The sequence below is a fragment of the Podarcis vaucheri genome (genome assembly GCF_965113315.1).
Source record: "Podarcis vaucheri genome assembly, chromosome: 4".
NCBI lineage: Eukaryota > Metazoa > Chordata > Lepidosauria > Squamata > Lacertidae > Podarcis > Podarcis vaucheri.
This window is the reverse complement of record NC_138762.1, coordinates 58,597,653-58,625,425: the sequence shown is the minus strand read 5'-3', so window position 1 is coordinate 58,625,425 and position 27,773 is coordinate 58,597,653. Positions and strand designations below refer to the sequence as shown.

The following is a 27,773-nucleotide window of genomic DNA, read 5'->3' as shown; positions in this document are numbered from 1 at the left end:
AGAATGAATGCCCAGTAAACAGGTCATCTGGGAGCAGCCCATGGCAGCTTAAAAAAAAAGAAACAGAGATAGACAGCTTTCCCCCAGAGGGTGACATGAGAAAGGTGTTGTTGAAGACTAAAATGGGGAACCTCCCATCAGCCCCAGCCAGCCTGGCCAGTGGTTTGGGATGATGGGCATTGTAGTCTAGCAACATTTGAAGGCTTACAGGTTTTCCACCCTAGTCTAAGAACTTGAGAGAGGCTCAGTTGCCCATAATGTGTACACACATTCCACTATTGCCTTCAGTAAATTGGTTTTTGGAGGGTTTTTTAGTGTTTCGAAAACCTGCACAAGCTTATTTTACCATTGGCAAGTACTGCATACTGCCAGCTGGGGGAGAATGGAGGTTGCAGATCAGCATTGGGCAGGATCCTTAGTCTAAGTGGACAGAGGATAGCCCGCCTCCAAAGGATCAGGTTATCCCCTTAAAGGGATCCAGGGAGAGGTGCTTCTGTCTGGATACCCAAGACAGGGGGCTGATGGGCCATAGCACCCCCAAAATAGTGACCTTGGAGGGGTTGCCTTGATTTAATGCACATCATAGGGCAATATTTAACCTTGGTTAACCATGCCAAATAATGAACTGGCCTGGTTGATACCTGCAGACATCTGTAATCAATAAATTTGTGGCCTATTTAAATCCCAGTTGGTTGTTTTGTGGTTATTGCAACTTTATTATGCCTCGACCCCACTGCCCATGGCTCCATTGTGTCTGGACTCGCAACAGTGGATAAAAGAATAGGTGTGTGGATCAAGGGCACTTAAGTCTTTTAAAAGCAAACAATCATATGCCAGACCCAATCCACACTATACTCCGAAGTGACTGTTAGGCAGGAGCTGTCCTGAATGCCTCCCATCTGCTGTTGTGATAGAGCAAGAAAGGGAGAGGAAGACTAGGGAAAGATGGAATTTTGTCAGCAGAAGACATGCTGTCTATAGATGGAAGTGAGAAGGTGTGTGTTTGTGTGCAGAGTGCTTCATCTTAGAATTTAAGTGAGGACAGAATCTAAAGTAGTCGTCATGATTTTATCACACAAATGCCAACTCAGAAAATCACTTGCAGATACGGAACTGAAATGTGAACTTGATATTATCAGTGATGTACAGTTTTTGCAACAGCAACAGCAATACTTTTATTCTTGCTTCATAAAAAGAATTGTAAGGCATTTAACAGTTCCCGCATCTAATTACTGCTGCAGTTATTTGATGGAAGCAAGTGTGGGAATCAGAGGAAATTCCACTCCTCTTTATTACAGTAGAAATGCAGTTAAAAGTGAAATGTGTAGATTTTATTTCTCGGTTGAAGAAAGATGGAAACAAAACCAAAAAACCATAAACGCATTTCACGTAAAATGTAAAAGCCAGTTCCCAAGTTCCATTCCATTATTTTGCTGTGACCAAGAAACAGCCTGCAGAGCAATGTTTTTAAATAACAGCGAGATTCTGTTGAATCAGAAAAATACAAATCCACAATTAGAGTGAGTGAACATTGCTTAATGATCCGGAAGGTTGTGCTTCCAACTGAATGGAGCATTTGCTCCATGGGTTAACATCTTGACTGGTGGCTTCATCATTTGCCATTTCTTCTCTTCTTTAAGCTCTTCACAGAAACACATGCCCAGTGAAGGAATCTAGTAAAGAAGAAAAGATTTCAAGATGGGGTTTTTTTCAGGGCAAGAAAGGAAGTTACCCCATATAAGCCAACACCACCACGAGGTAACTGAATAGTTTTCATTATCCAAGAGTGTTAGGGGCAAGTCGCTCGAGACGTTTAAAAGCAACAAATAATGGCTCACAAGGGCTTGAAGGAGTGAAGGTTATTTCAGCAGCATAAAGTGGCTCAGAGGATCTGATAATTATGCTGTGGGTCCCTCTTTCCTCACTAACAGCACTAAGGATATTGTCAGCCAAATTCTAGTAATTTTCAAGGGTAAGGGGGAAAGCATATTCACTTGACTGCAAATTAAAAGGATTAGGTATCAGGTGAGGGTAATGACTGACTACCTGAAATCCTGTTGTTCTGTTACCCACATGTGTACACTCAACTGCTTTGATCGACTGAACTGGCACCACTACAGGTGCCATATAATACCCATTCCACATTTGTAAGAACTTTATTGTTTAGTGTTGCAGCACCTTCCCTTTCGAACCCCCTGCCTATTGACATCAAACAGACACCTTCACTGTACTCTTTTCGGTGCCTGCTAAAAACATTCTTCTTTAGACTAGCCCACACAGATGCTTAGAAAGCTGAGGTAATTTTAATCTGTTTTAATACTTGTATGTTTTAATGTACGGTTATTAATCCCCCCCCATTTTATTGTTTTATCTTTTTGTAAACCCCTTTGAGATTTTCTTTTGTTTTCACAATCAAGTGGTGTCTAAATTTCATGGAATAAATAATAATAAAAAAATATTGCTAGGCGAGCAAGCAGTCTGATTTGGCACAAGGCAGCTTCTTCTGTTTCTAAGAGCAAACATTTTGAATGCAGAGCAGAAAGGCAGGAAACTGCTTTGTACAGAATTAGACCACTGGTTCTTCTCAGTACCATTGACTTTCACTGGCAATGATTCTCCAGGATCTTGGGGGTGGGGTGGGGTGGGTTTCTCTGCCACTGAGCTGTGGTCCTTATGGCAAAAAAAGTCTTAATCTCTGATGATTATGCACATACATAATAGGGGCAAACAAGCCTGAACAACCAAGTTATTTCAAGCCAGTGTGGTTGGAATGCTGGGAAATGACCTGGGAGACTGGGGTTCAGATCCCCACTTGGCCTTGAAGCTCACGGGGTGAGCTTGGACAAGTCCCTGCCTCTCATCCTAACCTGCTTCACAGGGTAGTTGCAGGGATTAAACGAGGGGAGGGAAAACCACAAATGCCACCTTGAGCTCCTTGGATAAAAAGGTGGGATATAAATGGAATAGATAAGAGAGAGCCTTACCTTTCGAATGAACTGGGGAAAGTCACCGCTCTTTCTGGCAGGAAGACCCAGTAATGGCCGAGTGAGGGAATCTAGAGATGAGCCATGGCCAACAACCAGGATGGTGCCTATTGTCGGAAAGGGATCTCCTTAGAATAGTTTATTAAAGTAGTGCAGGGGTGGGGAACTTCAGTGCTGCAGGAGGACAAATGCAGCCTTCCACATTTCCTTATCCAGCCTTTTGGACTCTCCCCAAGCCACCCATCTCACTTGCACTACTTTGCACCTCCTTGAGTGCTTTTGCCAGGCTGGAATGTGCCCTTGCATTCAAGCAATGGCCCTTGCTTGCCTGGATGCAGGCTAAAGAGGGGTGTATGAGGAGTGTGTGTAGAAACTAGCCTACAGTGGAAAGGTAAAATTTACATTCATTGCTCTGCTCATTTTTGCCTCTGGCCCCTCCCATCATTGCCATGTGGCTCCTGGAAGGTTGCTGAGAAAGGAATGGGGCCTTTAGACTGAGATGATGATGATGATGATGATGATGATGATAATAATTTATTATTTATACCCTGCTCATCTGGTAGGGTTTTCCCACCCCTGAAAGAGTACTAGTGGTGCTTGAGAACCTTCAGGTCTGCATATGTTCTAGCCTGCCTATATTTTGGCTGCCATAAAGGCATTTTTTAAATAGCAAACTTGTGCTTGTGATTCTGTCCTTGAAGATTCAAAGCAATGAAATCAAGAGTTACCATAGAGTTACCTTCGGTTGCACAGGAGCCGACAATCTGTTTTATACTTGCAGAGCATCTGTTCACATAGTCCTCATAGCTTTCGGATGCCATCAGAGAAGAAAGAGGAAAATGACACCTGTTAACGAAATCCAATTGGTTAACATTTGTTGGCTCAAAGGAAAGGTTAGGCTTGGAACATTTGAATGCCATTCCAGGCTCCATCACTTAACCTGCTTGATGGTTTTAGGAAATTGTTCATTTATAGCATGAGTGGGGAACCGTATTTAGCCAGTGGGCCAGATCCTTATCTCCCCCAACCCTGTATGGGACGACTTTGACAGGTAGGCAGAACCACTCACCTGTTATCATCATGTCAGGTGAATGATACCTGCCAAAAGTCACCTGTCATTATGCTGTCAGGTGAATGATACCTGCCAAAAGTCAAAGGAGGTTGCTGTAGCTACTAAGCTGACTGGCAGTAACAGCAACCTCCTTTAAGAGGTACTTTCATCACCTTTGAAAGAGACTTGATGTAGCTGATCAGCAGTTATAAAGGGAAGCCCCTTTTATAATCAAGGGGTAGAATCTATAGAACATGTCCTTCTGTTTTGTAATGGATTTGGTGGAAGATAAAACCCCAAAAGTATTGCTGTTAGTGCCTAAATTTCTATCAGTAGTGGTGAGAACAAGAGAAAACCCCAGCATCTGAAACAGCATCTTCAGGGACTAGCTTGAAATTATTGTAGCTTTATATAAAAGTTTTTATGTTACCCTTTTGAATCTGTTTTTCTCTGAGATTCCTGTGTTTTGGTCTATTGGTGGTAATAAATTGATTGATTTGATAAGGGGAACAAACAACAAAGAAAAGTATTTTTCCAGCAAGCCTTCCTCGCAACCTTATGGGATTTGATGAGCAAAACATGCTGCCCTGAGGTCACTGAAATATAGAATTTGTTTGGATTTGTACCCCCTGCCCCCCAAAAACCCTCTATAAGATTTATTTATTTTATTATTTTGTTTTAGTAATCAATTTTCTATCCTTCCAAGGTGCCCGGGGTTGGAAAATAACATTGTTGTAAAACTGCTTTTGATAAAAGGGGAGGGGGATGATTTTGCTAACAACTCCCTTTAAAGCTGAGAATGTTGTTCTGCGCTGAGTCATACAACAAACAGATAAGAGTTGTTTTCTCACCCCCTCCCAGAGCACACATATGGTCAGCCCAAGTCATTTTTTTTATCAGCTGAACAATTTCCACAGTTGAATCATTCACCGCAGCCTTTTGCCAAAAGGACTCCAAGAGGAAGCTACGAGGCTACAATCGATCCTGTGCTCGTTATTGTTTCCTGTTCTGTTTGAGGTTTTGCAAACTGCGCTGAACCACAGAACTCCATTGCCACAGAGGGTTAAGAAAGAGAAGACTAAGCACGGTTGATGAAAGTGCAAGAATAACTACTTCTTACAAAGTATGCAAACTTTTTGTACCTATAATATATGGTATTATTGTTCAGAAATGTGATTAAACATAGAATCCAAGCTGCTTTGCTTCTTAAGTGTCTCCACCAATGCCCATCACTGCACTAGCAGCGACTGCTCTTGATTCTTCCCAAAAACTTGCTTGTTCTGTATTTCGTTTTGAAATGTGTTACCTTTACTTTGATATATTCTGCAGCTAGCCTAGATCAAGGGTAGTTTGGGGGTCTGGATCCCCGAGCCATTTTTCCTTGCCTCTCTGAAGACCTCACCAATTTTAGCAGCAGTGGCAAAATGAAAATAAAAGAAAGTACACATAGTGCTAGGATAAGTGAGGCCCAGTGCTTGGATGGGGATGCAAATCACCCCCTCCTTGATCTTCAGTTTGATCATTCAATGAATGGAAGGGGGAATGAAGCAGCTGGGAGGTGGGGGACACAGTGTGCCTGTGTCTACGTGTCTGCCTCAGAGTACATACATGAGAGAGTATTGGCTGCCTAAGAGATAACATGGCCCTTGGGCAAATAAAGCTTAGTCATATGACAACATTATACACTATAACGGAAGTACTATCAACCTCATTGATTTAAGAGATCTTGGTTTATTCCTGCCCCTCTCCCCCCAAACCCTAGTTGCAATGAGACAAGACTACACTTCCCTTCTGCTGTCCAGCTCATTAAAAGAGGCATTGGTTTATTGCACTGGAAGAGCTTATTTCTACGCTCTTGTCTGCATACTGTAACAGAGCATAGAGTTGGCCTTAGGTGCCGAAGCCCAAGAAGACCCTGTCTCCTTGATTCAATGACCTCCCCTTACACCATAAGGTAAAGGTAAAGGGACCCCTGACCATTAGGTCCAGTCGTGACCGACTCTGGGGTTGCAGCACTCATCTCGCTTTATTGGCCGAGGGAGCCGGCGTAGAGCTTCCGGGTCATGTGGCCAGCATGACAAAGCCGCTTCTGGCGAACCAGAGCAGTGTACGGAAACACCGTTTACCTTCCTGCCAGAGCGGTACCTATTTATCTACTTGCACTTCATGCTTTCGAACTGCTAGGTTGGCAGGAGCAGGGACCGAGCAATGGGAGCTCACCCCGTCGCGGGGATTTGAACCGCCGTCCTTCTGATCGGCAAGCCCTAGGCTCTGTGGTTTAACTCACAGTGCCACCCACGTCCCTGTCTCCTTGATTCAATTACCTCCCCTTACACCATACCACTTGCTTGTTCCAGCCACTGGTGCTGCCTCTTCAGCAGCAGCTTATAGATTTTCTTACAGTTAAGGGATACTCTGTAGACATTTTCCTAAATAATAAATAAGTTAAATAAAGAAGGGCATCACTTAGACACATAGGACTTAAGCACTTAAGAACAGCCCTGCTGGATCAGACCAATGATCTAATTCATCTAAAATTCTGTTTCCAGCAGTCACCATCTAGATGCATTCGGAAAGTACATAAGCAAGGCATAAAGGCAACTTTAATGTTTATCAGCCAACAACTGGCTTTCCATTGGGCAGAAGCAAGGAATGGGTTTTCTTCTCTTGCTCCAGTCCTAAGGCCAACAACACAAATGTGGGCCCTCAGTTTCTAGCACTAGCACAGCCTTGCTCTAGCAAGGAACACAAGCAAAGGAATTACTCCATGCTTGCAGAGATAAGTGAAGCATCCATTTCCAGGTCTGCCTTTCACAGGATGTTGTAGTAGCCACTAAACCACAATGACAACAGGAGCAAATAGAATTGGGCTGAATTTCTTAGAAGTTGGCTTGCAGTACTCCCATCTAATTCCCAACTGTAGTATTAAATGATTAATACTACTGTACATTTGACAATGAATAGAGACTATCCTACCTGAGTGAATAAGAGCACACTTGCTACATTCTGTTAATTCTGATGACCATAAAGAGAAGTGTTTGGTTCAGCACTGGGTAGTCACTCACATCATAACATTTAGGCACCATTCTGGAAACATGCTCATGGTTTGTCTCAGTCCAGATGAACCGTGAGCTGTAACCAAGGTTTGTTCTTGGTTTCCCACTTGTGGTTTGGCTGGTGGAGGTTCAGGCAGAACGCTAAGCCAAACCATGGCTTGGCCATGAGCAGCTTGGCAGCAACAGGACTGGGGGAAGTAGTACAGTGAAACCTGTACGTTTACCCATTTGTGCTAAGCCATGGTTTGGCTTAGTATTATATGCTAACTGGGTTTCTGTAACTGTAGCACTTACTTGTATGTGGTATCTATACTGTAATTGGCCTCTGTCAATTCTCTCTGTGTCATAAAAGAGGGAACAACTGTGCTTATCTCCCATTTAGTCCATTCAAAGAGTCCAGGTTCTATACAAATCTTGGCTTTTTGTTCCAGTTGAAGCCCTGCAAAAATCAAAGCCAATATTATAACAAAGAAAATCATATAGAACCTGTTTAAGACCAAATCTTGCATTCAATAAACATTTCAAAAAGTCTTATGAAAAGTCTTATGTGGTGTGATCTGCAATAAGTAATGTCCCAGAGGTTAATTATTTTGTCTGTCTGTTTCTCTCCCTGAGAAAAACAGTTCTGTTTTCCCTCTGCAGCAGTAAAAATGCCACAGTAAAAAATTAAGGCTGCACGCAGACCCAAAGAATCCTGAAAAATGTAATTTCCCCCAGTACATAATTCCTAGCACCCTTAACAAACAACAGTTCCCAGGATTTGTTGGGGGAAATATTTATTTTATTTATTTCATAAAATTTATATACCACTTGATTGTAGAAAAATAAACAACTCATAATGTGCTTTATATGTATGGTAAGATTACCAGATTTTTTTCAAAGAATCCAGGGGCAGTTCTTTTTAAAAAAGAGAAAACCAGTTATTTTTAAAAAAGTTATATCTTCTCTTCTGTGGTCTCCTCTGTTGCGCAGCCTTAATCTGGGCACCGGCCTGCTCCCTTGGAGTGCTAGCCACCATGGAGTAGGCTCGGGCCGGGGCTGGGCTCTTCTACCTCTCCTCAGTGACGGCAAGGTTGGGGCTCCTCTCTTTTTTCTCATTCCTCTTTCTCCCTCTTCCTTCTCCTTCTCTTCTCCCTGCGTTGGCTCCAGGGTTTTCCTGGCCCTGGAGCGCCGCTGGGCAGTTGGCTGGGTGGCCGGGCGCTCTCGTTCCCGGTTCAATTTGGGTCATGGAGGGGGGTCAGTGGTTCCCCCAGTTGATGCGCTCTGCATCCCAGGTTGCCCCTCGGCAGCGGCAGTCTCAGCAGCCCAGAGCCAGCCTGGTAGCGCAGTTCGGTCTGGCTGGCTTCAGGAGCTGCTCACTGCCATGGCACCCGCCATTTTGCCTCACCAGAAGTCCCCATATGATGTGTCTTGTGCCGTTGAACCAATCACACAACATTCATTCCCTACTAATAAATCTACAACACTTAAAATATAAATCCAGGGACATTAAATGAAATCCCGGGACATTCTGGGGACGGATTTTGTCCGGGGACAGATTTGTAAATCCGGGGACTGTGCCCAGGAAACATGGATGTCTGGTAACCATAATGTATGGTGTGCATGCAGCCCAACAGAACAGCCAAATCAACTGCCTGAACTGGCTTTCTCACTTTGCCTAGTGGTATAACTGGCCCTGAGAATATGCTTCTCCTTAAAAACAATTGAGATGCCAGCATACCACTTCAGCCTTGATTGGTTCCATACATCCCTTCTTTCAGAAAGGGTCACTTACCTTCTAATACATATTGAGAAGTTTGGATACAACGTAGTGCTGGGGAAGAGTAGACACAGCTAACTACCACTTCCTTCTCAAGCAGGGCTTCTCCTGGGAATGAAGAAGCACAAAAAATCCTTCACAAAAAGAAAATATGGGTTCAAAGCATGTTCATATGGATTGTGGGTGGGGGCTTTCATTCCCATATGTATTGTTTTGTGTTCTAATATACAATTGAAATGGATGGACTCACAAAGGATACTTTCTGAATTAAGAAGCAATGAAGAAGACTAGAGTCTTTGCGGAAATTGGGTCAAAATCTATGATTCTCGTTAAACAATTCTGTAAAGGGTGCCATTGTATTGCCTGAAATATATTCACACCTATTTCTGTTTAACTCTGAGTTACTGTTTGTCTTTCTACTAGTGTTGCCCCACATTACAGCCCTTGTGAGCTGCTATGTTGTTGCTCTTCCAAAAGTAAGTTGAAAGTAAAATTAAATGGAAGTTCCATGGCCCACACAAGCGCTTCATAGAATGCTATATTATCCAGTAATTCATTGCTGCCCTTACCATTATTACATAGAATGAGGTGGTCATTCTCAGCCTTAAAAGCTGGTCAGCAGCCCCAGGCCATTCCTCCCGAGCCCTCCAGCCATTTCCCTCACTTGGAGGAGAAAGCTGTGTGTACCACGCCAGGTCCTGTGCTTGCCTAAGCTAGCTTGAAGTCTTCAGTTAAAGTGGAGAACACTTTCCCATCACCAGTGCTGAACTTTGGTGGGCATCTTGTCCTTTGCCTCAATATATCTTTGGCCAGCCCTGAGCAACGCCCTTCTCCGTGACCAAGATCTTCCACCTGTTCGGCAAAAGGCACCAAGATACATCTGGCAGTGTTGCCAAGAAGTAGTTGCTTGTTTAAGTTTTGACCAAAGTTTGGTTCATGCAGGCTTCTGGTTAAACGAGATGCTAATTTCTGGTGAGAAACTTTGCTGTCATTAATGAGAATGAGATCATGGATTGAGGACACCTGTGTTATCCAATATGCACTGGACTTAAATTCTGTTATGGTGGACAAGCTCATTGTGGCTGGATACCTTCATGGTGAGATGCCATGTCCACCTTACAGTTCTGGAAAGCTACTGCCAGCATGGTCTCTGATTGTCTATGGAAAATCTGAACCACCAAGCCCTTCTTTCTGTTGTCCCAACTTCTGTTTAGCTTACCTATTAGTCTAGACTGGAAAATACCACAACATGATAAAGGAGGATCATATTCAAAGTTCTTGATGCTATCTCTTCGATTTGGTAGACTGGTGGGGTAATTGAGGTCAGCTCGATGATATTTTCCTGGAACAAATTCAGAATGCTTTTACAACTAATGCCAGAACATCCACAGGAAATCTAATTTTATTTCTCTTAGGTTTGCTTTTAATCCATTATGGCCTAGGTGTCCTTAGAATGCCACCACTACTACAATCTCAATTCCCCACCCATCTAATAGAGTAATAGAATCATAGAATTGTAGAGTTGGAAATGACCTCAAGCGTCATCTAGGTTAACCCCCTGCAATGTAGAAATCTCAACTAAAGCATCCATGACAGGTGGCCACTCTACCTATGCTTAAAAACCTCCAATGAAGGAGGGTCCACAACCTTGGAATCTCCTTTCTTGTAACTTGAATCCATTGGTTCAAGTCCTACCCTCCAGAGCAGGAGAAAACAAGCTTGCTCCATCTTCCATGTGACAGCACTTTAGATATGTGAAGATGGCTATCTGATATCGCCTCAGGCTAAAATACCCAGCTCCTTCAACTGTTCCTCATAAGGCTTGATTTCCAGACCCTACCTTAGCCCACGTTTACTGATTTTAGAGTCTGACGCATAAGATGCACAGCCCCTGAAAATGCTGCTTTATTAATTCATGATTAACCCATTTCAAACTCAAGGCAACTTGGGAACTCACAGAGAGATCATTTCCATTCTCAACAGGGTTTCCAGGGAGCAGATGGGCTAATCATTTTTGTTTGTTCATTACTGTTAATATGCTACATTGCTTTAGGTCAAATCTTCTGTATCAGATCCCCAACCTTCTACTTACCATCTGCATCAAAACACTGCTGGAGCCAAGACTTCCCAAACACTTGATCTACCCTTTCTCCGTGGCGAATAATCAAGAGGCCTCTTGGGACTGTGCTTTTCCCAGGGAGCTGGAAGAAATTGCATTACAACTCTGCTCATTAAAATGACAGAAACTTTTAGATAACCAGAAGTTTAAATGAGCAGAAGTATTATTCACACCATGCTGCACTGGCATAGCCTCTACAAAATGACACCTCTATAAGTTTTAAGTGCATCAACCAGTGGCACTGACACTCTTGTCACTAGGACAAATGGTGCAAGTTCAGATCGTGGTAAGAATGTAGGAATTTCCATGTTAAATCAAAAAGTCTGGCCTATATAGTGTAGCAGGATTGGGGAATCTCTGAGCCTCTAGTTGCTGGGGAATACAACTCTCATCATTCCTGGCCATTGTCCATGCTGGTTTGGGTTGATGGTAGTTGGAATCCAACAACATCTGGGGGGAACCACATTTTGTCCCCAGCAGAATTTAACCAGCTGCTTCTAAGAGGCTCACAAATAGGGTGAGATGCTTGCTGCCTCTGAACATGATGTTCACATTTAGCTATCATGGCTAGTGGTTGTAACATAGCTAGATATGCTGGATAGTTGAGATTCTCACAATGCCGATTCTTCTTCTCCATTCTGAATTTGGGGTTGCTTTTATGATAAATCCACCAAAAGATGACATAGTCTAGGAGTACAAAGCAGTCTATTAAAGCAACATGCTTTCGCACGCCAACTACAACAACTGTTTGCCTTGTGGAGATCTGAATATAATGTATAAGAGAGCCCTGAGGCAGGGATAGGAAGCCTGCGGTGCTCCAGATGTTGAACTACAGCTCCCATCACCCCTGACCATCAGCCATGCTGTCTGGGGTGATAGGAATTGAGGTCCAACAGCACCCATAGGGCCACAGGTTCCCTATCTCTTCCCCAAGCTTTTGAAAACTGGTTTACTTCTGAAAACAGAAATCCTTCTGCCTAGGCAGGTTTCTTAATGTTACACTCCATGTGATGGTGAAACCCCAAAACTGTACAAAATTTTACTTGCGCAAACCTATTTTGTACAGCAGCTTTTCTTACACTAGCATTCATGCACACTCCATAGGATGAAGACATTCAAAAGCCAGTTACCTGAAGAGGAAGTGTTTTGCCTGCATTTCTTGGCAAAGGATTTGGGTTTTTCAGTTTATTGCAAGACTCATTTTTATTCTTAGAATGCAGAGTGAACATATATTCTCTGTAAAAGAAAGTTGGATGCCAATGACTGAGAGGGATAATAAAACAGTAGAGCAATCCAGGCTCACGCTTCTTTTTGAAACCAAACACAAAGTCCACGCTATGTGACATTAAGGCCACCCCCAGGCTGACCAAACCCACTGATCTCTGCAAAGAAGGTTGAGCCCACAATGGTTCTCTAAATAACAATATGGCAGATTGTAGAAACAGATAATCTTTGAATATAGCCAATGTATATTTCCAGGGGTATTTGCTATATTGTACTCACAATTTTCTTACATAGTAAAGAGGGCAGCCTCTTAAAGTGCCACTTTCCTTGTGATTTATGGAGATGTATGGTGGTTGTGTGACATCTGTTTATTTACAAATATTCAAGCTGAGTGTGGGAGTTAGAAGGACCTTGTTAGAAAGACTGTGTTAGTGTCTAGGTCTGAGAAAGATAATGCTAGCCTCTAGAGTGCTTAGTAAGAGGTTGCGAACATGCCTCCTGCACGGATCACGTTCACAACCTGACATATGACTGTATGAGCCTGCAATGACATGCTAAAGATAAGGGATGCAAAGTCTGGACCCAGTTCTATTTGTTGGCTGCTTTGCTAATAATTCTTGAACTTATGCTGCTTTTCCGGCACTTATGCAGCATGGTGGAATACTACATTATTGTCTATTATACAGTGATCAATCTGCACAGGGTTGATTTAATAACTAAAAATGAAGGGTAATACAACTCAACTCTTATACAAGTGGAGAATGATATGGAATAGTTTGCACATATGCCATAAAAAAATCTGAAGCTCAGTAATACTAACCTATGTTTGACCCAGGTATCTGACTCGTTGGCTTTTTCTGTGTAATTTTCAGGAACAAATCCCCGGCACCCAGTTCTGTGGGAGATGCCAATCACCCAGCCTTCACAAACTTCTGTTTGCTTTGCCCGGTCAACATAAACCAGATCCCCAACATTCAGCATCAGTTCATCAATGTTCTGAGGCTTATACTGGAACAGGGCCCTCAAAAGCTAAGAGAATTTGATTATTATTTTTTAAAGAGGAGAACAATAATGTGAGAGACGTTTTGTCAGATCCAGGAAAAGCAGAGACATTGCTGACATCTGCTTCAACTTTATTTGAGACATTGAATCAGTTTATATTTGTAACAGGAGAAACCTTAGGGCTCAATGAAAGAGAAGCTCACATGCTTTACTGTCCATGGTATAACTGCGATGATCTGATTATGTTAGTATGATGTGTCATGGAAAACAGCTGCTTATCACAAAAAGGTTAAAAGCCTTTTTCAGCTGAGCAACTCACCAAGAAGGGTGAAACCGCTGCACTAGCTGGTGGGTCACTGTTGTTTCCTGGACCGGAGAGGGCTGAGGTCGTTGGTGCAGTGCAAATGCACTGACAGAACCAAACCAGTTCCTCTGTCAGGGCATTTGCACTGTACTGACCTCTCTGACACCTGACCCCTTTCCCTCCTGGTAAGCTACAATGATGCATTTGCTAAGAAGCTAACATAGAGGTTCTACCCCACACAGCAACCTGCCTCTGCCTTTCATATATTCTTCTCTGTATATTCACTCAATGCACACTAAAAATAGATCTTTTTTGGTATAAGGCTAAAGTGCAGCTTTAATTCAGAAAAACGGGTGGGAGTAAAAAAAAAACCAGGGATGGGTGAATATGTCATTTTTTTATTTATCTCAGTTTCTCAGTTTTCCAAATATTAATTTCAATTCCCCACATTTCAATATCAATTAGCATTTTTTAAAAAAAGTGCTCATGAAAATTCACCAGCAATTTAGTGCAATATTCTCCTAGAATACATAGATTTGCACACATTTGCTTAATAAACCAGTTTTAAAAGCAATTTCCCCTAATACAATGTTGTTGTTTTTTGCATGTTACCTTCACTAATATACACATTTATACACCCACATATGCATTTTGTACACTTTACTTGGCTGGAGAACTGCACTGCAAAATTCAGAGAAGTGCAAATTTGTGTTGTGGTTCACACATTGTGTGCAAATTCCCTTAAATGTGAACTGAATTGAAATTTTCAGCTACCTCTAGTGCTATATCTATCAGTGGTCTGAGAAACCCTGGCATAAACACTGTTAGGAAATTTCGGAACCTGAGGCCTCTCTTTTGTGCAAGGGATCTGGGGCTCTCCAAGAAAATTCCTGGCATGCAAAATGACTTTTCAGAGTAGAATGCCACATAGCCAGACTAAAAGAAAGGATATATTTCTGTTTCGTGAATGAAAATAAAGCGATGCATTGCCAAAAGCTTATCACGAAGGTGAGCACTCTATATCTAACCAACTAAACACCCACAGAAAGTTTTTTCCAATTTCAAAGAGTAAGATATCTAGTATGGCTGTTAATTTATTCAGAGAGTCTTCTCACATTTCTGAGTTGAACCACACTTTTAACTCAGAGACTCTTTAAGCTTCCAAGTGGCTTCAGCTGTCCAAAAGCACACATGAAAACCAAAACTAGGGAAATGTCCAGAGCTTGAGAGGGGAGGAAATGGGTTGGAGAGGTGACAGATCGTTCATTTTGATGGACAGGTCTAGCTTTTAAACACAGTGAATTATTTCCCCCAGACATTCAAATCACAGCAATGTGGAAGAGGGAATTAAACACTGTTTGTTTTTCATGTGGATTTATGCAAGTAAATAGAGATATCTCCCTCCAAATCCTAGCGTTTGTGTCAGAAGCCCATTCCCCAACAAGCCTTATTTATTTATTTACTTAATTTATATACCGCCCTTCATCCAAGGACCACAGGGCAGCTTATAGGATAAAAACACAAAATACCTAATGTAATAATAAACAAAACATTTTCTTCCTCTTGGAATAACAGAGTCCTTCCTGAGGGATTGCACTTTACCCAGCCTAGTCTTTCCTAGATCCATGCCCCTTTCTCATCTCTACATCCTATTATTCATTTAGTACCCACCCTGAAAGAGTAAAGCCTGCACTTGCAGGAAGACAACTGCAGCTATTAATCTGAAATTCTGCAAGTGCCATTTCCTCAGATGGGGCGACATTGCTAGCAAATTCCATCCACTACTAACAGAAAATTTAAAAAGTTATACGCTTTTCTATTGTTAAAAATTTTAAACTTTAGATGTGCTTTGAATCAAACCCCTGAACGTATCTGCCTACAATTAACCCACTCAAAAGGGGTTGCTGTGCCTGCAAATTTCACCCACTTATGTGATTGGGGGATGGGTAGAGCCATTTTTAGATACCCCATAATATTGAATTGGGGGTCATAGTTGGACTTTGTTTTTAACAGATCTAATTTGATTCCAAATAATGAATTGAACTGGAAAGACACAGAGAGGATCCAAAACAGATCAATCTACTTTCCAAAACTACAGATATAGATATAAGGAAAGCCTTATGGTCAGTGCACATCCTCAGTATCTTGTAGTGTACACACCTGGTAATGTACAAAGCGCATATCTCTGGAATACAGAACTGCTGTCCACTGGCAGCTTTGCTTAGAATTGACCGATTTCGCCAGTTGTTCCAAAGTCTTTTGATGGTGAGGGTAAAATTTGTTGGCCAATGTAAGATGGAGCTGCTTTGTTGAAGGTTTTACACAGCAATCTACAACAACAACAACAACAACTGTCAAATAGTATTGAAGGATGAAATTAGTTTTCATTCTATTATTCCCAGAGTTGTATTCTATAACTTTTTTTTTACTACGCTGAAAAAAGTCATTTTAAAAAAATGCATTATAGCTCCAATTTATGGTGCAATCCTATGGGTGTCTACCCACTGAATTCAATGGGATTTACTTCCAGGTAAGTGGGTAGAATTGCAGCCTTAGTACACACAAGCAGTTACACCCCTGCAGGCTCCAGTGCACTCACAAAACTACACACAAGAAGGGGGTTCCTGATGCTGCTTGATGTCAGAAAAAAGACGACCTGTACAATATGCAAACTCATGCAGAACTTTTCGTGAAATTGAAATGGAGAGGGCAGCTTCTCTGCTTATGTGTGCCAACATGAAACAGGGAAAATCTCAACAGTGACAACGAGTTTGTCAAAGTAGTTACCTGCTAAGACAATAGCCTCTGAAGCAAAAGCTGCAGCAAATGACTTGAGGACATTTGCAGGGCCGTCGCTAACGAAGAAGCCAATGTAGGTGCTGGAGGAGTGTAGTGATAAGGAAATGATTGCCGGGAAGTAACCAGAGAACCTGTCGCCTGCTCTTTTCAAGGCTTCGTACAAGCCATCAACTTTTTGGTCTTCACACTGAAATAAAACCCATCAGTTACAGGTTTTCAATGGACCTCCTTGCCACAGGCACCATTTACAAGTGAGATCTGCAACAAAACTCTGCAGTGAAGTGTTTCAGCCAGCCATTTCCTCTTCCAAAAGACTCCATTACGGTCACCCACCCACCTGCTTTCCCACACGCTCTCAAAATGTTCAGTTGACCTTTCAGGGTCACTGAGTATGCTAATTCCATATTAGCCAGTTTTAGCCCCCTCCCTTTAGAGTCCCCCACCCAAAGGGTTTTTTCTTTTTCTTTTGGCACTTCTGTAAATTTTGGAGCTTCTCCAGGTTGTCTGTTACCTTCCTCTTGTAAATCGGTGGTATTTTTTTGGCTAAGCAAGAAACAACACTCATTCCTGAACACTGGAAATAGATGGAATGGCACACTTAAGATGATGAGAACAAGGCACACAACCAAGTAAAACTGGATGAATTAAAAAATGGCAAGCACTGCAAACAGGTTCTGGGGCTGATCTTGGCTTAAATCAAGAGACTTCAGTCATTGTCATCACAATAAATACTTTGTTTACTCACCGTAAAGAATTCAGAAAGTGTGATGTGTGGGAAAACTTCATGGGCTTTGTTTTTCCCACATTGGTTTTTGCTTTCTTTCCAAAATTCCATCAGTGTGTCATTCAAAGCACCCGTTGGGCACAAATAAAGGGCATATTCCTGAGGGATTGGGTCTTCCAGTGAGGGATCGTTGCAGTGAGAATGCAACCTACAATGTAGAGATGAAGTTATAAACTTATGACGGTCTTCTGCAAGAGCTGATTCACACTTTATGTACATAGGCTACATGGTGGTACAAAGTGATCTCACCAGAAATTGGCACACATGCTGGCACCACTTCTCTGGCAGTAATTGCAGGGGCACTGCCTTGGGGGCTTCTGCTGCCTGAGGCAGCTGCTTCACCTCTCCTCGTGTATGTGCTGGACCTGATGCAGGGCATTTTTAACATACAGGTCACACCCACACTATGGCTCCCCACCCCCAAATCCTGGGAACCATAATTATTTTAAGATTGCTGAGAACTGTAGCTCTGTGAGCAGTAAACTACATCTCCAACTCATTGAAAGTGTCCATCAATGGTGTCTCCGAAAAATGTTACACATCACCTGGGAAGACAGGCGAAATAATGCCAGTGTACTGGAAGAAGCGAAGATCACCTGTATCGAAGCAATGATTCTTCAACATCAACTTCGTAGGACTGCTCATGTTGTGCGGATGCCTGATTATCATCTTCCAAAGCAACTACTCTATTCTGAACTTTAAAATGGTAAGCGTAATGCTGGTGGTCAACAAAAGAGGTTAAAATACTCTCTCAAGGCAAATCTTAAAAAAGGAAGTATAAACACCAACAACTGGGAAACAGTGGCCTGCGAGTGCTCCAGTTAGAGAACAGCCTTTACCAAAGGGGTCATGGGTTCTGAAGACTCTCGAACTCAGGACGAAAGGGAGAAATGCACTAAGAGGAAGGCACGCTTGAAAAACCCTCACCATGATCAACTCCCACCTGGAAACTTATGTCCCCACTGTGGAAGGATGTGTGAGTCCAGAATTGGCCTCACAGTCACTTATGGACTCACTTTTAAAACCATATTTATGGAAGACAATCTTACTCGGCTACGAGCAATCACCAAAGTAGAAAGGAAGGATGTGATCTCAAAGTGGTGGGGAAACTCCCCACCAGTTTCTTTTTTCAGCAGAGGTGGTGAAGAATAGTTGGGCTCAGGGGGTGGTAAACATTTCATTGCAGGATGGTGTGGTGTCCGCCATCCTAAAAGAGGTTGTACTGCTGGCTGGAACTGATTGAGGTTGGTGGGGCAGAGCGCCATTTGCCCTAACAGACCAGTCACCATAGTCATTCACTGCCTGGTTGCAGAGGAATGGTGGGAGGCAGCAGCTGGGGAATCCCCAAGGGAAGAAGGCTCAGGGCCAGGGGATTAAGGTCCACAAATGACAACATTTTGGAGGTCCCAGGTCTCAAGGTGGTTAGATTGGTCTCAGCTAGGGCCAGGGCCTTTTCAGTACTGGCCCCGACTTGGTGGAATGCTCTGTCTCAAGAGACTAGGGCCCTGCGGGACTTGACATCTTTCCACAGGGCCTCCAAGACAGAGCTGTTCCACCTGGCCTTTGGTTTGGACTCAGTCTGACCCTTATGTTTCCCTCCCCTTATGGTTTTGATCTATGGGCTACTTTTAAAATGAGGCTGCATTTTAAATTGCATTTTAACCTGTATTTTAAATTGGTTTTTTCCCCTATTATGTTTTTACTGTAATTTTACTGGTGTTAGCCGCCCTGAGCCTGGCTCTGGCCGGGGAGGTATAAATAAAATTTACTATTATTATTATTAGCAAAGCTAACATGCTGCCATACTGAATTTTCTCATTCCATTGCTGAAATATATATTTGAGTTTGCTGCGATTTTGTAGCATCATTTCCTACAATGTCAGGTACAGTGTTAGGAGGAAACACCCCCCCCCCCGCAAAAGATAGAACAATACCTTCTAATTCATGTCATTGAGAAGTACAGCTTTTGCACACTCACCACTTTGCGGCATCTTCTGCTGACTTTTGCCCAGTAGCTGCCAGAGCTTTTAGCCTGAGGAAAGTACAATGAACCCACTATGTGAAAACAAAGCCACAATCACACTTGAACAGTATGCTGCACTTCTGGTATTTGGCTGTGGGAAAGTTTTCTGAACATAATGACTTACTACATCGACTAAATTTAGATTCTGAAACCAAGAATATGGCTGCCTATCTTGCATTTTAACAAGTTGTTAGATTTTCCACTTTCCAAACACCAGGACTTTCACCTGAATAAAGAAATTGTAGTTGATTTGCCATAATGGGTTTTGATTCATTAACTGATCAGTTTTGCTATTCCAACCCGGCCACACACACAAAACTATGAGATTCAGCAAACCCCCAAACAGACATGATGAGCAAAAATGGGATAACAGCAGTAGAAAGGTGTGCTTTTGTAGGCCTCTAGATTTTGTAGGACTCTGACTCCCATCTGCCCCAGCCAGTATGGGCAATGGTCAAGCAAAATTGAGTTGTAGTCTAACAACATCTTGGGAGCCACATATTCCCCATCCCTAGTCCACAGAGAAGCTTACAATGGATAAATACGGCTTTTGCTGAGACAGAGAAGTTGTGTGTATGTGGCCTTGGCAGCTGGACTGATAGGAGGTAGAGAACGGACTCGTGAATTGATAATAGAGATGGATGAGAAATCCAATTTATTCCATGTTTTAATAAGAGATGATCTAATTTGCAGTTTTCGAACAATTAGAGAATCTGAAACACAGGTATCTCTCAAAATTCACAGTTCCCAGAATTTTACGATTAAGTTCTCCAGTTAAATAATATGTACTAAAATGCATACAATAGGGAGGAATGTGCAAAATCAAACAAACCAACCCACATACATTAGTGAAAAATAACAAAAATGCTTTCTATTCGGGAAAATGGCTTGCAAAAATGTATATATTAATCAAAACTATATACAAACATGGGTTTATTAGAAAATCACCGTAAAATGCTAAAGAATATTCATTAGGATTTTTTTGGCAAATAATAATTGCAGATTGCAGCAGAAATGTGGAGAACTGAATATAAGATTGGAAAAATGAGAAACTTAGAAAATCGAAATTGACACGTTCATTCACCCCTAGTCGATAATACTTTCATTCTCCCAAATTTGTCAGTGACTCAACTATCATTATGAAGAAAGAAGCACCCATTGTTTTGGTTAAAAGAGGCAGACATGACAGGGAAAGGGGAGCGCCTCTTCTCAGGTACAATCTCCATCTCCTGTGCTGTTGTGGTTTACTTTGGTAAGCAATGATGTTAAAAATAGTTCAAGTTTAAAAATCTATTTCCTGTTTAACTGGGGAAACTTTTAAATCTATGTGAATATTTTTTAATCAACTAAATGTTGCAACCTTATATGCTTAAACATTACACCCACTCTTCTGGGTCTCATTCTCTTCCCTCTCTTCATGGTTTTGTTCCTGTGACTTTAAAAGCAGCCTGACATGAAGACATTAAACTGGTGAAGCTTTCTCCATCACTTTACCTCCCTGAAACATTTAACCTGATTAATTTCTACGTGCCAGATGACCATTACAGACACCATAACAGGATCACTGAAAAGCGGAAAGCCTGCAAAATGTTTCCATGTCGGATGTTGTGTATGGGAAACACTGCTCATGTGTGATCATAACAGGTCCATTCATACGAGAAATAAGCACAGCTATCCAAGTACTAGAGACACAAAGTTTCAAAAGAGATCAGAAGAAAATCCTGAGTGTGTAACTTCAGAACGTGTGCAACTTCTTTTCCTGTTCCCTTTTCTCACGTCTTTCAAATCACAAGCCAGTGTTTTACACTGTAAGCCATCTTGAGTGCTTTGGCAGAACGACAGCATATAAATATAGGCAGTACAGTAGGAAAGAATAAAAGCAAGCAAATGGAGCATTCAATCTGAGCTACTCTGACACACAGATCTCATTTGGGAACCATAATTTGAAACATATTGCATGGCTGCCGTTATCATAATAAAAAAAAGTGAATTGCATAGTATACTCCCCTAAACATTTCTATCCTCTCTCAAGTGAGCAACATGGACTTACAGTGGTACTTCAGGTTACGAACTTAATTTGCTCTGGAGTTCCGTTCTTAACCTGAAACCATTCTTAACCTGAGGCACCACTTTAGCTAATGGGGCCTCCTGCTGCTGCCACGCAGCCGGAGCACAATTTCCGTTCTCATCCTGGGGCAAAGTTTGTAACCTGAGGTACTACTTCTGGGTTAGTGGAGTTTGTAACCCGAAGTGTTTGTAACCCGAGGTACCACTGCTCTATGCTTTCTGCTGTTCCTTCCATCTCAGTGTTCCAGTGTCACCGCAAAAATGGTTACTGCTCCAGCTTGTGAAGAAGCTATCTCCAGCTAGGACTCCCTCAAAATGCCACCACGAGATGTGACTAAGCACCATGAGTTAGATTAGGGAGCTCATTGCAAGGCACTAGGGAAGGCCTATCTTTTTAAAACATTGTGTCAAGAGCTTAGCTGCAGGTGCCACATAAATTATAAATGTTTGAGTTATTACTATTAGCATTATTATTAAGCACACTGAGAGCTGAGATTCCCCACAGGAGTCATTTATTTCATAGTGCATTTATTATTAGTGGTAGTAGTTGTAGTATACAGCCCTATACCCACAGGTCTCAGGGCAGTTCACAACATAAAATCACAATATAAAAACAAAAACAAAAACAACCCCCAACTATTCTGGGGTTTCAGGCTCCCTTACAGCTCTTGCCATAGCAAATCTGAAACAATATGCAGCGGCAACGTACTGGTCAATACAATACATCATGACTTTATGGTAAAACTATGTCATATAATCTCCTTCAACAGGTTTGGCCAAAGAAAATCTAAGCATACCCATAAGTCTCTTGTGATACCCAACCCAAGAGCCGAGCTTGCTGCAATACAGAAGGGGATGTTCCGTTGATGGCTCCACACAGCCTTTTAGCTTACAGATTAAACTTTGCAAACAGATCAGAGAGGGCTTTATGGCAATGTAACTCCAGAGGTACTCACGCTGTGTGTACAGGGAACTCAGCGGCCAAAAGAGGCTCCAGTAAGGACTGGGTCGTCCTGTTTTTGTACTTGTTCAAGATCTTTGCGTAGAGCGGTGTCTCGGCCTCTGCCATCTCTTCTCTTTCTCTTTGGGGAATGCATGTAAGACAAACACAGAGAGAAAAAGTGGGGAGGCAGAGTCTGTGAAGATAAAAATCAAAACCTCAAAACCTCCTCCGATCTTTTTGACACAAGCTGATATCCTGTTTTTGCAGCATGTTGTGGCTCTTACAATTACTATAAGTAGGCTGGAAGGGAAAAACTGAATACAACACACAGGACAGGTCCCATGTGAGCTGCAAATGTCTATATACTGCAGTGCTATATGTAATTCTGTGACATATATAAATTAACTATATCAACATTTCTTGGGTCATAATTTATTTTTACTCCAAAGAAATACTGAGTCAACATTAACGGTATTCTAGTACTGGATGTTTGTTTGTTTGTTTGGAGGCCTAATGAGATATTAATTGCTTGTTTTATTTTATATGGGTGGTATTCCAATACTTTTTATTTAGAATAGACCTATTGAAATTAATTACTAAGTTATATGGGTCTACTATGAGTTAAATATAGTTGAATGACTACCCAGATTTGTATCCCACTTTTTTCAAAGGTGGAAACAAAGCAGCCTTAGCAACAACCAAATTAAACAATAAAAACACAAAGCAATTAACCAAAGATAAGCAAAACACACTTAAAAACCACATTTTTAATTTAAAAAGTGATTCTCCAAGCCATAGAGCAAGAAAACAAATAAAGAAAAACAAATAATAAGAGGTTTATTACGCCCAAAGCCTTCTATGCTAAGCCAGATGCATATAGGTCGTCCTTTGGGACAGGATAGGGAGGCACATTCTATAGAGCTTGTGCCACAAAAGAGAACCAAAAGATGCCTACCCAAATAATTTCATTTAGGAGGGTCAAATGGAGCACCGTCTCATATACGTAGTGGACCATGCAAGACGTTACATATGGGGGAAATGGTTCTTAAGGCACTTAGAGCCACAAGATTTAGGGGTTGAAAGGTACAAATCAGGCCAATTTCTTGAACTGAACCAGGAAACAGATGGGCAGTCAGAGTAGACCATACAAAATCAGAATAATATGTTCTGTACTGCACACCTAGTGCCAGCTAACAACATGACGGCAGCATTTTGCACCAGTTAAAGTTTACAAAGCCTTTTCAAGAGCAGCTGTGTGTTACCATAACTCAGCTATTGAGGTTATTAAGGCAGGGATGGCCACAACCATCTCTAATGTCTCTAGGAAAGTTTACAGTTGGAGTACCAGCCCCAGATGGTGAAAAACACTCAATTTTTTTTCCATCATCTGATTATCTAGAAGTATCATCAAAGTACTGAAGTAGCAAGGAGCATCAAGTCTTCAAGTAGCAGAAAACTGTTTTCACTTGTCATGCCATATCTCGGAAATATCTGTTGGTTCAATGCGTATGAGAGATTAAATAACTGCCACTGCTATCTTTCCAGTATTCCTGGAAGCACATCTCTTCTCTGTTACCGAAATGTTATTTTATTTAGGGATCATCTTATAAGATGCGCTTTGCTCCACCACAAGCAGGATCCTTTGAATTAATGAAGACATCCTGTCCCAGCCAAATAACCAGTTTCTTCTGTTTTGCCTGAAATGAAAAGACAAGCATACATGGTCAGACATTATTGCCTTATGTTTGCAAATACTTCCACGTTACTGATTACAGTTAATTAAAATGATTGCTGCCTTTTTACCTTCCTGGTCCTTGGAACGATGCCATTCTAGGCTACCTGATACCTTTGGACAGGTTGAATTACACTGACGCCAGTAATAATGTCATCTGCTACAATGAATCAGCTAGCGATTCCGGATGAAAATATCTGCAGAGAGGATGGCAGGCTTTCTAGCTGGCTAAGCTTTATAATGAAAAGAGAAAGCCGTTGGGCTTGCAACAATGGTAAGTGGATCCCTAGCGGAGGGCAAACATTTCTCTCCTCTTTCTCTATCACATCCCATACTTTGAAGAGCTGTTTCTTTTAGAGTAGTTGGTTCTCAAGAACGAGGCAGGAGGGAAGCTGTAATGGGACTTGTAGTGGTGTAAGAACTCATCCATCTCAAGTGCGCATGCACAGGAGCTGTTCCTAGTGACTGTACCCTGTTGGTGCAATCGTTAAACTACATCCTGTGCTCCATGGGTGAGGAGCCGGTAGCCACCCATCAGCCCAGGTCATCATAGCTACTGGTCAGCAATGATGCAAGTTATAGTTAGGGATAGGCAAACAGCTTGCCAGGAATTGATAAGACAAGGGAAGTTCTTACCAATGCTTTTTATTCAATATTCACAGAGAGAGGCTTAGAATTGCAGTCTCTTGGAGTAATGGTGTTGCTCCGAGTGAAACCCTACCCCCTCCATCGCTCCCACTTCCTCATGAGTCATCGCTACTAGTGCTGAGAAGGGCCTTTTGCCTTAGAGCTCTTTGCGCTCCTACTTTTAAGGCCCACCGTGTTCTAGGGGGGGGGTCTGGAATGCTTTCTAAATACACTGAGTCCACCAGCTGTCTCTCCTCTGGTGCTTCTTCTTCTTCTTCCTCCTCCTCCTCCTCTACCCTTCATCTGCCTCTGAGCTGTGACCTCCCTCAAACCCCTGCTGTAATTCTGAGCTGTCTCCTTCTATGGAAGGGTCAGGTTGGGGAGGTCTCTACCACTCCTCCTCTGCCCAGTCCCTGACATCTAACAGTTCTCCACATTGCCACAGCGGTTTGTGAATTTTTTTTTTTTTAAGTCCTAGTGGAAATTCATAAGGATTTTAGGACAATTCATCCTGGAAACTCTTCTCTACAGTTCCAAAAATAGGGGAGGTGATTATAGATAGTCACTGGTAGGGGAAGGGCATTTGAGAGATGCCCAAAGGCACAGGCCACATTGCAACATCCTCTCTTAATGTTCCAACAGGACTATATGAATATATTTAGATGGAGGAGCATATTGGCATTGTGGTGTCAGGCTCTCCCACCCTCCAGCTTACATCCCACCATCAGACTGCTTGTAGAGAGTTTTCTGGGTGCATGGCCAGTGTATGCATGAGGCTTCCTACACACGTTTGAATGAATGGGTTCAGCCCAGGGAAGACTCTGCTACCATAGTGCCTCTCTCCTCCCATTTGCATTCATTTAGCCCAGGGGTAGCCAATACAGTGCCCACGAGATGACTCGAGCTCTCATTAGGTCCAGCTAGCAATGGCCACTGATCAGGGATGATGAAAACAGCAGTTCATGTACTTCTGGAAGGCACCATATTGGCTAAACTTGATATAGGCCACATAGGCTGAAGTTAGGCCTGTGTGGAGTCACAAAGCACATCTGATTCTATGTTGGATCATTGTGACTGTTCTCTGTTATCACGACACATTGTCCAGAACTGCACATGAGGCTAAGTTCTACTTGTTGAGCATTTGGTTTGAGTTAAGGCCAGGAAAATCTAAATTAGAAGTGTATGGATATGTGCCACAAGAAATATCTACGAGCAAGAGCTGACAGGGCTATAGTTTGCTCATGAATCTTTCTGGGGTGGGCTTTCCAGTTTGATGCAAGCTGTGCTTTCTATGTATGCCTCTCATTTGGGAATCATTCCAAAGCCTTCCTATGGAAGAGAAAAAACAATCACCACCAAATTAGACCATAAATAGTTGTTACAACGAACACTTCACTCTTCCTTCCACCAGGAATGCCAGGCTGAAAGGTTCTTTTGTTGAATTTAAAAGGCTCTGTGAGTCAGATGAGAGGATTCTCTGTGCATTCCTAATTTGAATAGGTTGTTTACAGCTGCATTGAGGCACGAGGAAAGATCTTTGGCTTTTAATGGAGTAATTTGTGTGACTCTTCTTGGGAGTCAAATTAATGACAGTGTAGCAATAGCGAAAGACAGAGTTGACCAACACTTTAAGTCCTTGAAGTTCATCGACCAATGTTTTCTAGCCAAGGGCCAAACTTGACTGATGTTCTGAACTCTAAAATCAAGACAGCTGGGATTTGGAAAGATTTTGTAAGATGTTGGCAATGCATTGCATTGTATCTAATAGCATGCACTGCTTTTCATAATCAGTATTTTTATCCCCCATATTACAAATTGAGGGTGGGGGCTAAGGCTGAGTGAGTGTGGCTTACCAAGCATCACCCAGTGAGTTCATTCATGGCAGAGGCGAGATTCTGACCTTGATGATTCATAGTTTAGGGCAAAACTAGACATTAGCTAGATATGTGGCGTGAAGCTATGTATCAAGTTTTTTCTTACTAAATTACAGGCACCAGGAAAGTAGATTGTGTGGAAGTGTGGAGGCTTATCTCTTACCCCTTCCCAGTGCAATTGGAAATTTCCTTACTGGCCACATGCAATAAAAGCAAAATGGGTTTTCAGTTGACCCTCAGTAACTCTATTTTCCTAGAGCAGTGTGAGTACTTGCACCAAGAAGAAAAAACTTTGAAAGTCTTCTTTTGGTAATTGACTTGACCTGAATTTGCATTGTCTAACAGTTTGTGTGTTTGTGCTCTCTCTCTCTCTCTGTTGGTTAAGGTTGAAGAAATAGATTCCAGTCCTGGATCCGTTGAAATTGTCTCCGTTGTAGAAGATGAACTGCCAGGATCTGAGCTCTGCTTTTTCTACAAAAGATTGTTCTGCCTGCAACAAGCAAAAATAGATCCCGGTGAAAATGAAAATGGTAAGAATGCAAGAAGTTCTAGGATGGAAATTAGGGGCCCTTTCTTCCCGAACCTCATTTTAACCCCTCAGATTTAGGGAAATCTTAAATGACTTATACCAGAGATGGGGAACTGGGGACCCCTCAGATGTTATTGAGTTCCAGCTTCCATCAGCCCTGGCTAACATGATTAATGGTGGGAATTGGAATCCAAGAAAACATGCCCAGATCCATATTTATTCTGGAAGGTATGACAGTGGTACGGAAATCTGCCCCCATGTTGCCCTTTTCTGGGCCAAAAGGACCTGTGTGTCAGCAATCACACATCAATTGGACACACCTAAAATGGTTGCTGCCTGTATATAATGCAGGGCATCAGAATATCAAATAGAACATCAAAGAATGAATGCAGCTGATGCTATTTTTATTAAATATAATTAGTGCAAAATTTAATGTTGTATGTCCTATTCAGAGGTTGTTGTTTCTTGCTTTTTTATTACTCCAGGAGAGATCTCAACATCTCCGTGCCATGGTTTAATTCCACTCGGGCAGCTTCCCCTTATCTTCGCCTTATTACTCACTGTAATCATAGCAGTTGCCATTGGCCTGGGAGGTGAGTGCCAAATAACTTATTTATTAGGTTCTCAACTAACCATTCAAGAGTCTGCATTTTTTATGAGTCTCCTACTGAGAATAGGATGCTGCCAAAGGTTGCCTATTGATTTTAAACACACACACACACACTTTAACTCCTCAGCATGAGATCTATAAAATGGAGCTGGTATTTAATAAAGTCATTGCCATAATCAACAGAATGCACACTGCCAGAAGATATCAGTTAGGATCAGCTCACATGATTACTTCCAGTGTACAGTGGTACCTCTGGTTACATACGCTTCAGGTTACATACGCTTCA

The 27,773-nt window shown here is 42.1% G+C and overlaps 2 protein-coding genes across 3 annotated transcripts in view; one reads left to right on the top strand and one right to left on the bottom strand.

The window, feature by feature from the left end:
* Positions 1 to 1,309: 1,309 nt before the first annotated feature.
* UBASH3A (ubiquitin associated and SH3 domain containing A) lies at positions 1,310 to 22,609 on the bottom strand. 2 transcript variants are annotated; one of them, XM_082221237.1, is made up of 14 exons: positions 22,129 to 22,607; positions 19,061 to 19,114; positions 17,044 to 17,230; positions 16,287 to 16,485; positions 15,660 to 15,829; positions 13,014 to 13,222; positions 12,100 to 12,205; positions 10,943 to 11,051; positions 10,070 to 10,192; positions 8,866 to 8,958; positions 7,386 to 7,530; positions 3,724 to 3,830; positions 2,985 to 3,091; positions 1,310 to 1,673 (listed from the first exon to the last, which is right to left on the bottom strand). In XM_082221237.1, exons 1-14 carry the CDS (start codon positions 22,239 to 22,241, stop codon positions 1,536 to 1,538), a joined length of 1,860 nt encoding a protein of 619 aa, XP_082077363.1. In that variant the 5' UTR covers positions 22,242 to 22,607; the 3' UTR covers positions 1,310 to 1,535. The 2 variants fall into 2 exon arrangements, 1 of the variants encoding a protein (XP_082077363.1); XR_014219363.1 differs by having other exon boundaries at positions 1,534 to 1,673; positions 3,713 to 3,830; positions 22,129 to 22,609.
* TMPRSS3 (transmembrane serine protease 3) overlaps positions 4,741 to 27,773 on the top strand; it is a 38,523-nt gene continuing 15,490 nt past the window's right edge. Inside the window, exons 1-4 of the mRNA XM_082221238.1 lie at positions 4,741 to 5,158; positions 23,950 to 24,121; positions 26,734 to 26,878; positions 27,363 to 27,470. Coding sequence (XP_082077364.1) covers positions 24,119 to 24,121; positions 26,734 to 26,878; positions 27,363 to 27,470 — 256 coding nt within the window. The 5' untranslated portion in view covers positions 4,741 to 5,158; positions 23,950 to 24,118. The remainder of the gene's footprint in view (positions 5,159 to 23,949; positions 24,122 to 26,733; positions 26,879 to 27,362; positions 27,471 to 27,773) is intronic.

Excerpts from the sequence above, each read along its gene's own strand:
- UBASH3A (XM_082221237.1), bottom strand. The coding sequence starts at position 22,241 with ATGGCAGAGGCCGAGACACCGCTCTACGCAAAGATCTTGAACAAGTAC. Across the intron at positions 7,531-8,865 it reads TTCTCAATATGTATTAGAAG|GGCTTCAACTGGAACAAAAA; the intron begins GTAAGTGACCCT and ends TGATTTTTGCAG. Across the intron at positions 3,092-3,723 it reads CGGCTCCTGTGCAACCGAAG|GCACCATCCTGGTTGTTGGC; the intron begins GTAACTCTATGG and ends TTCCGACAATAG.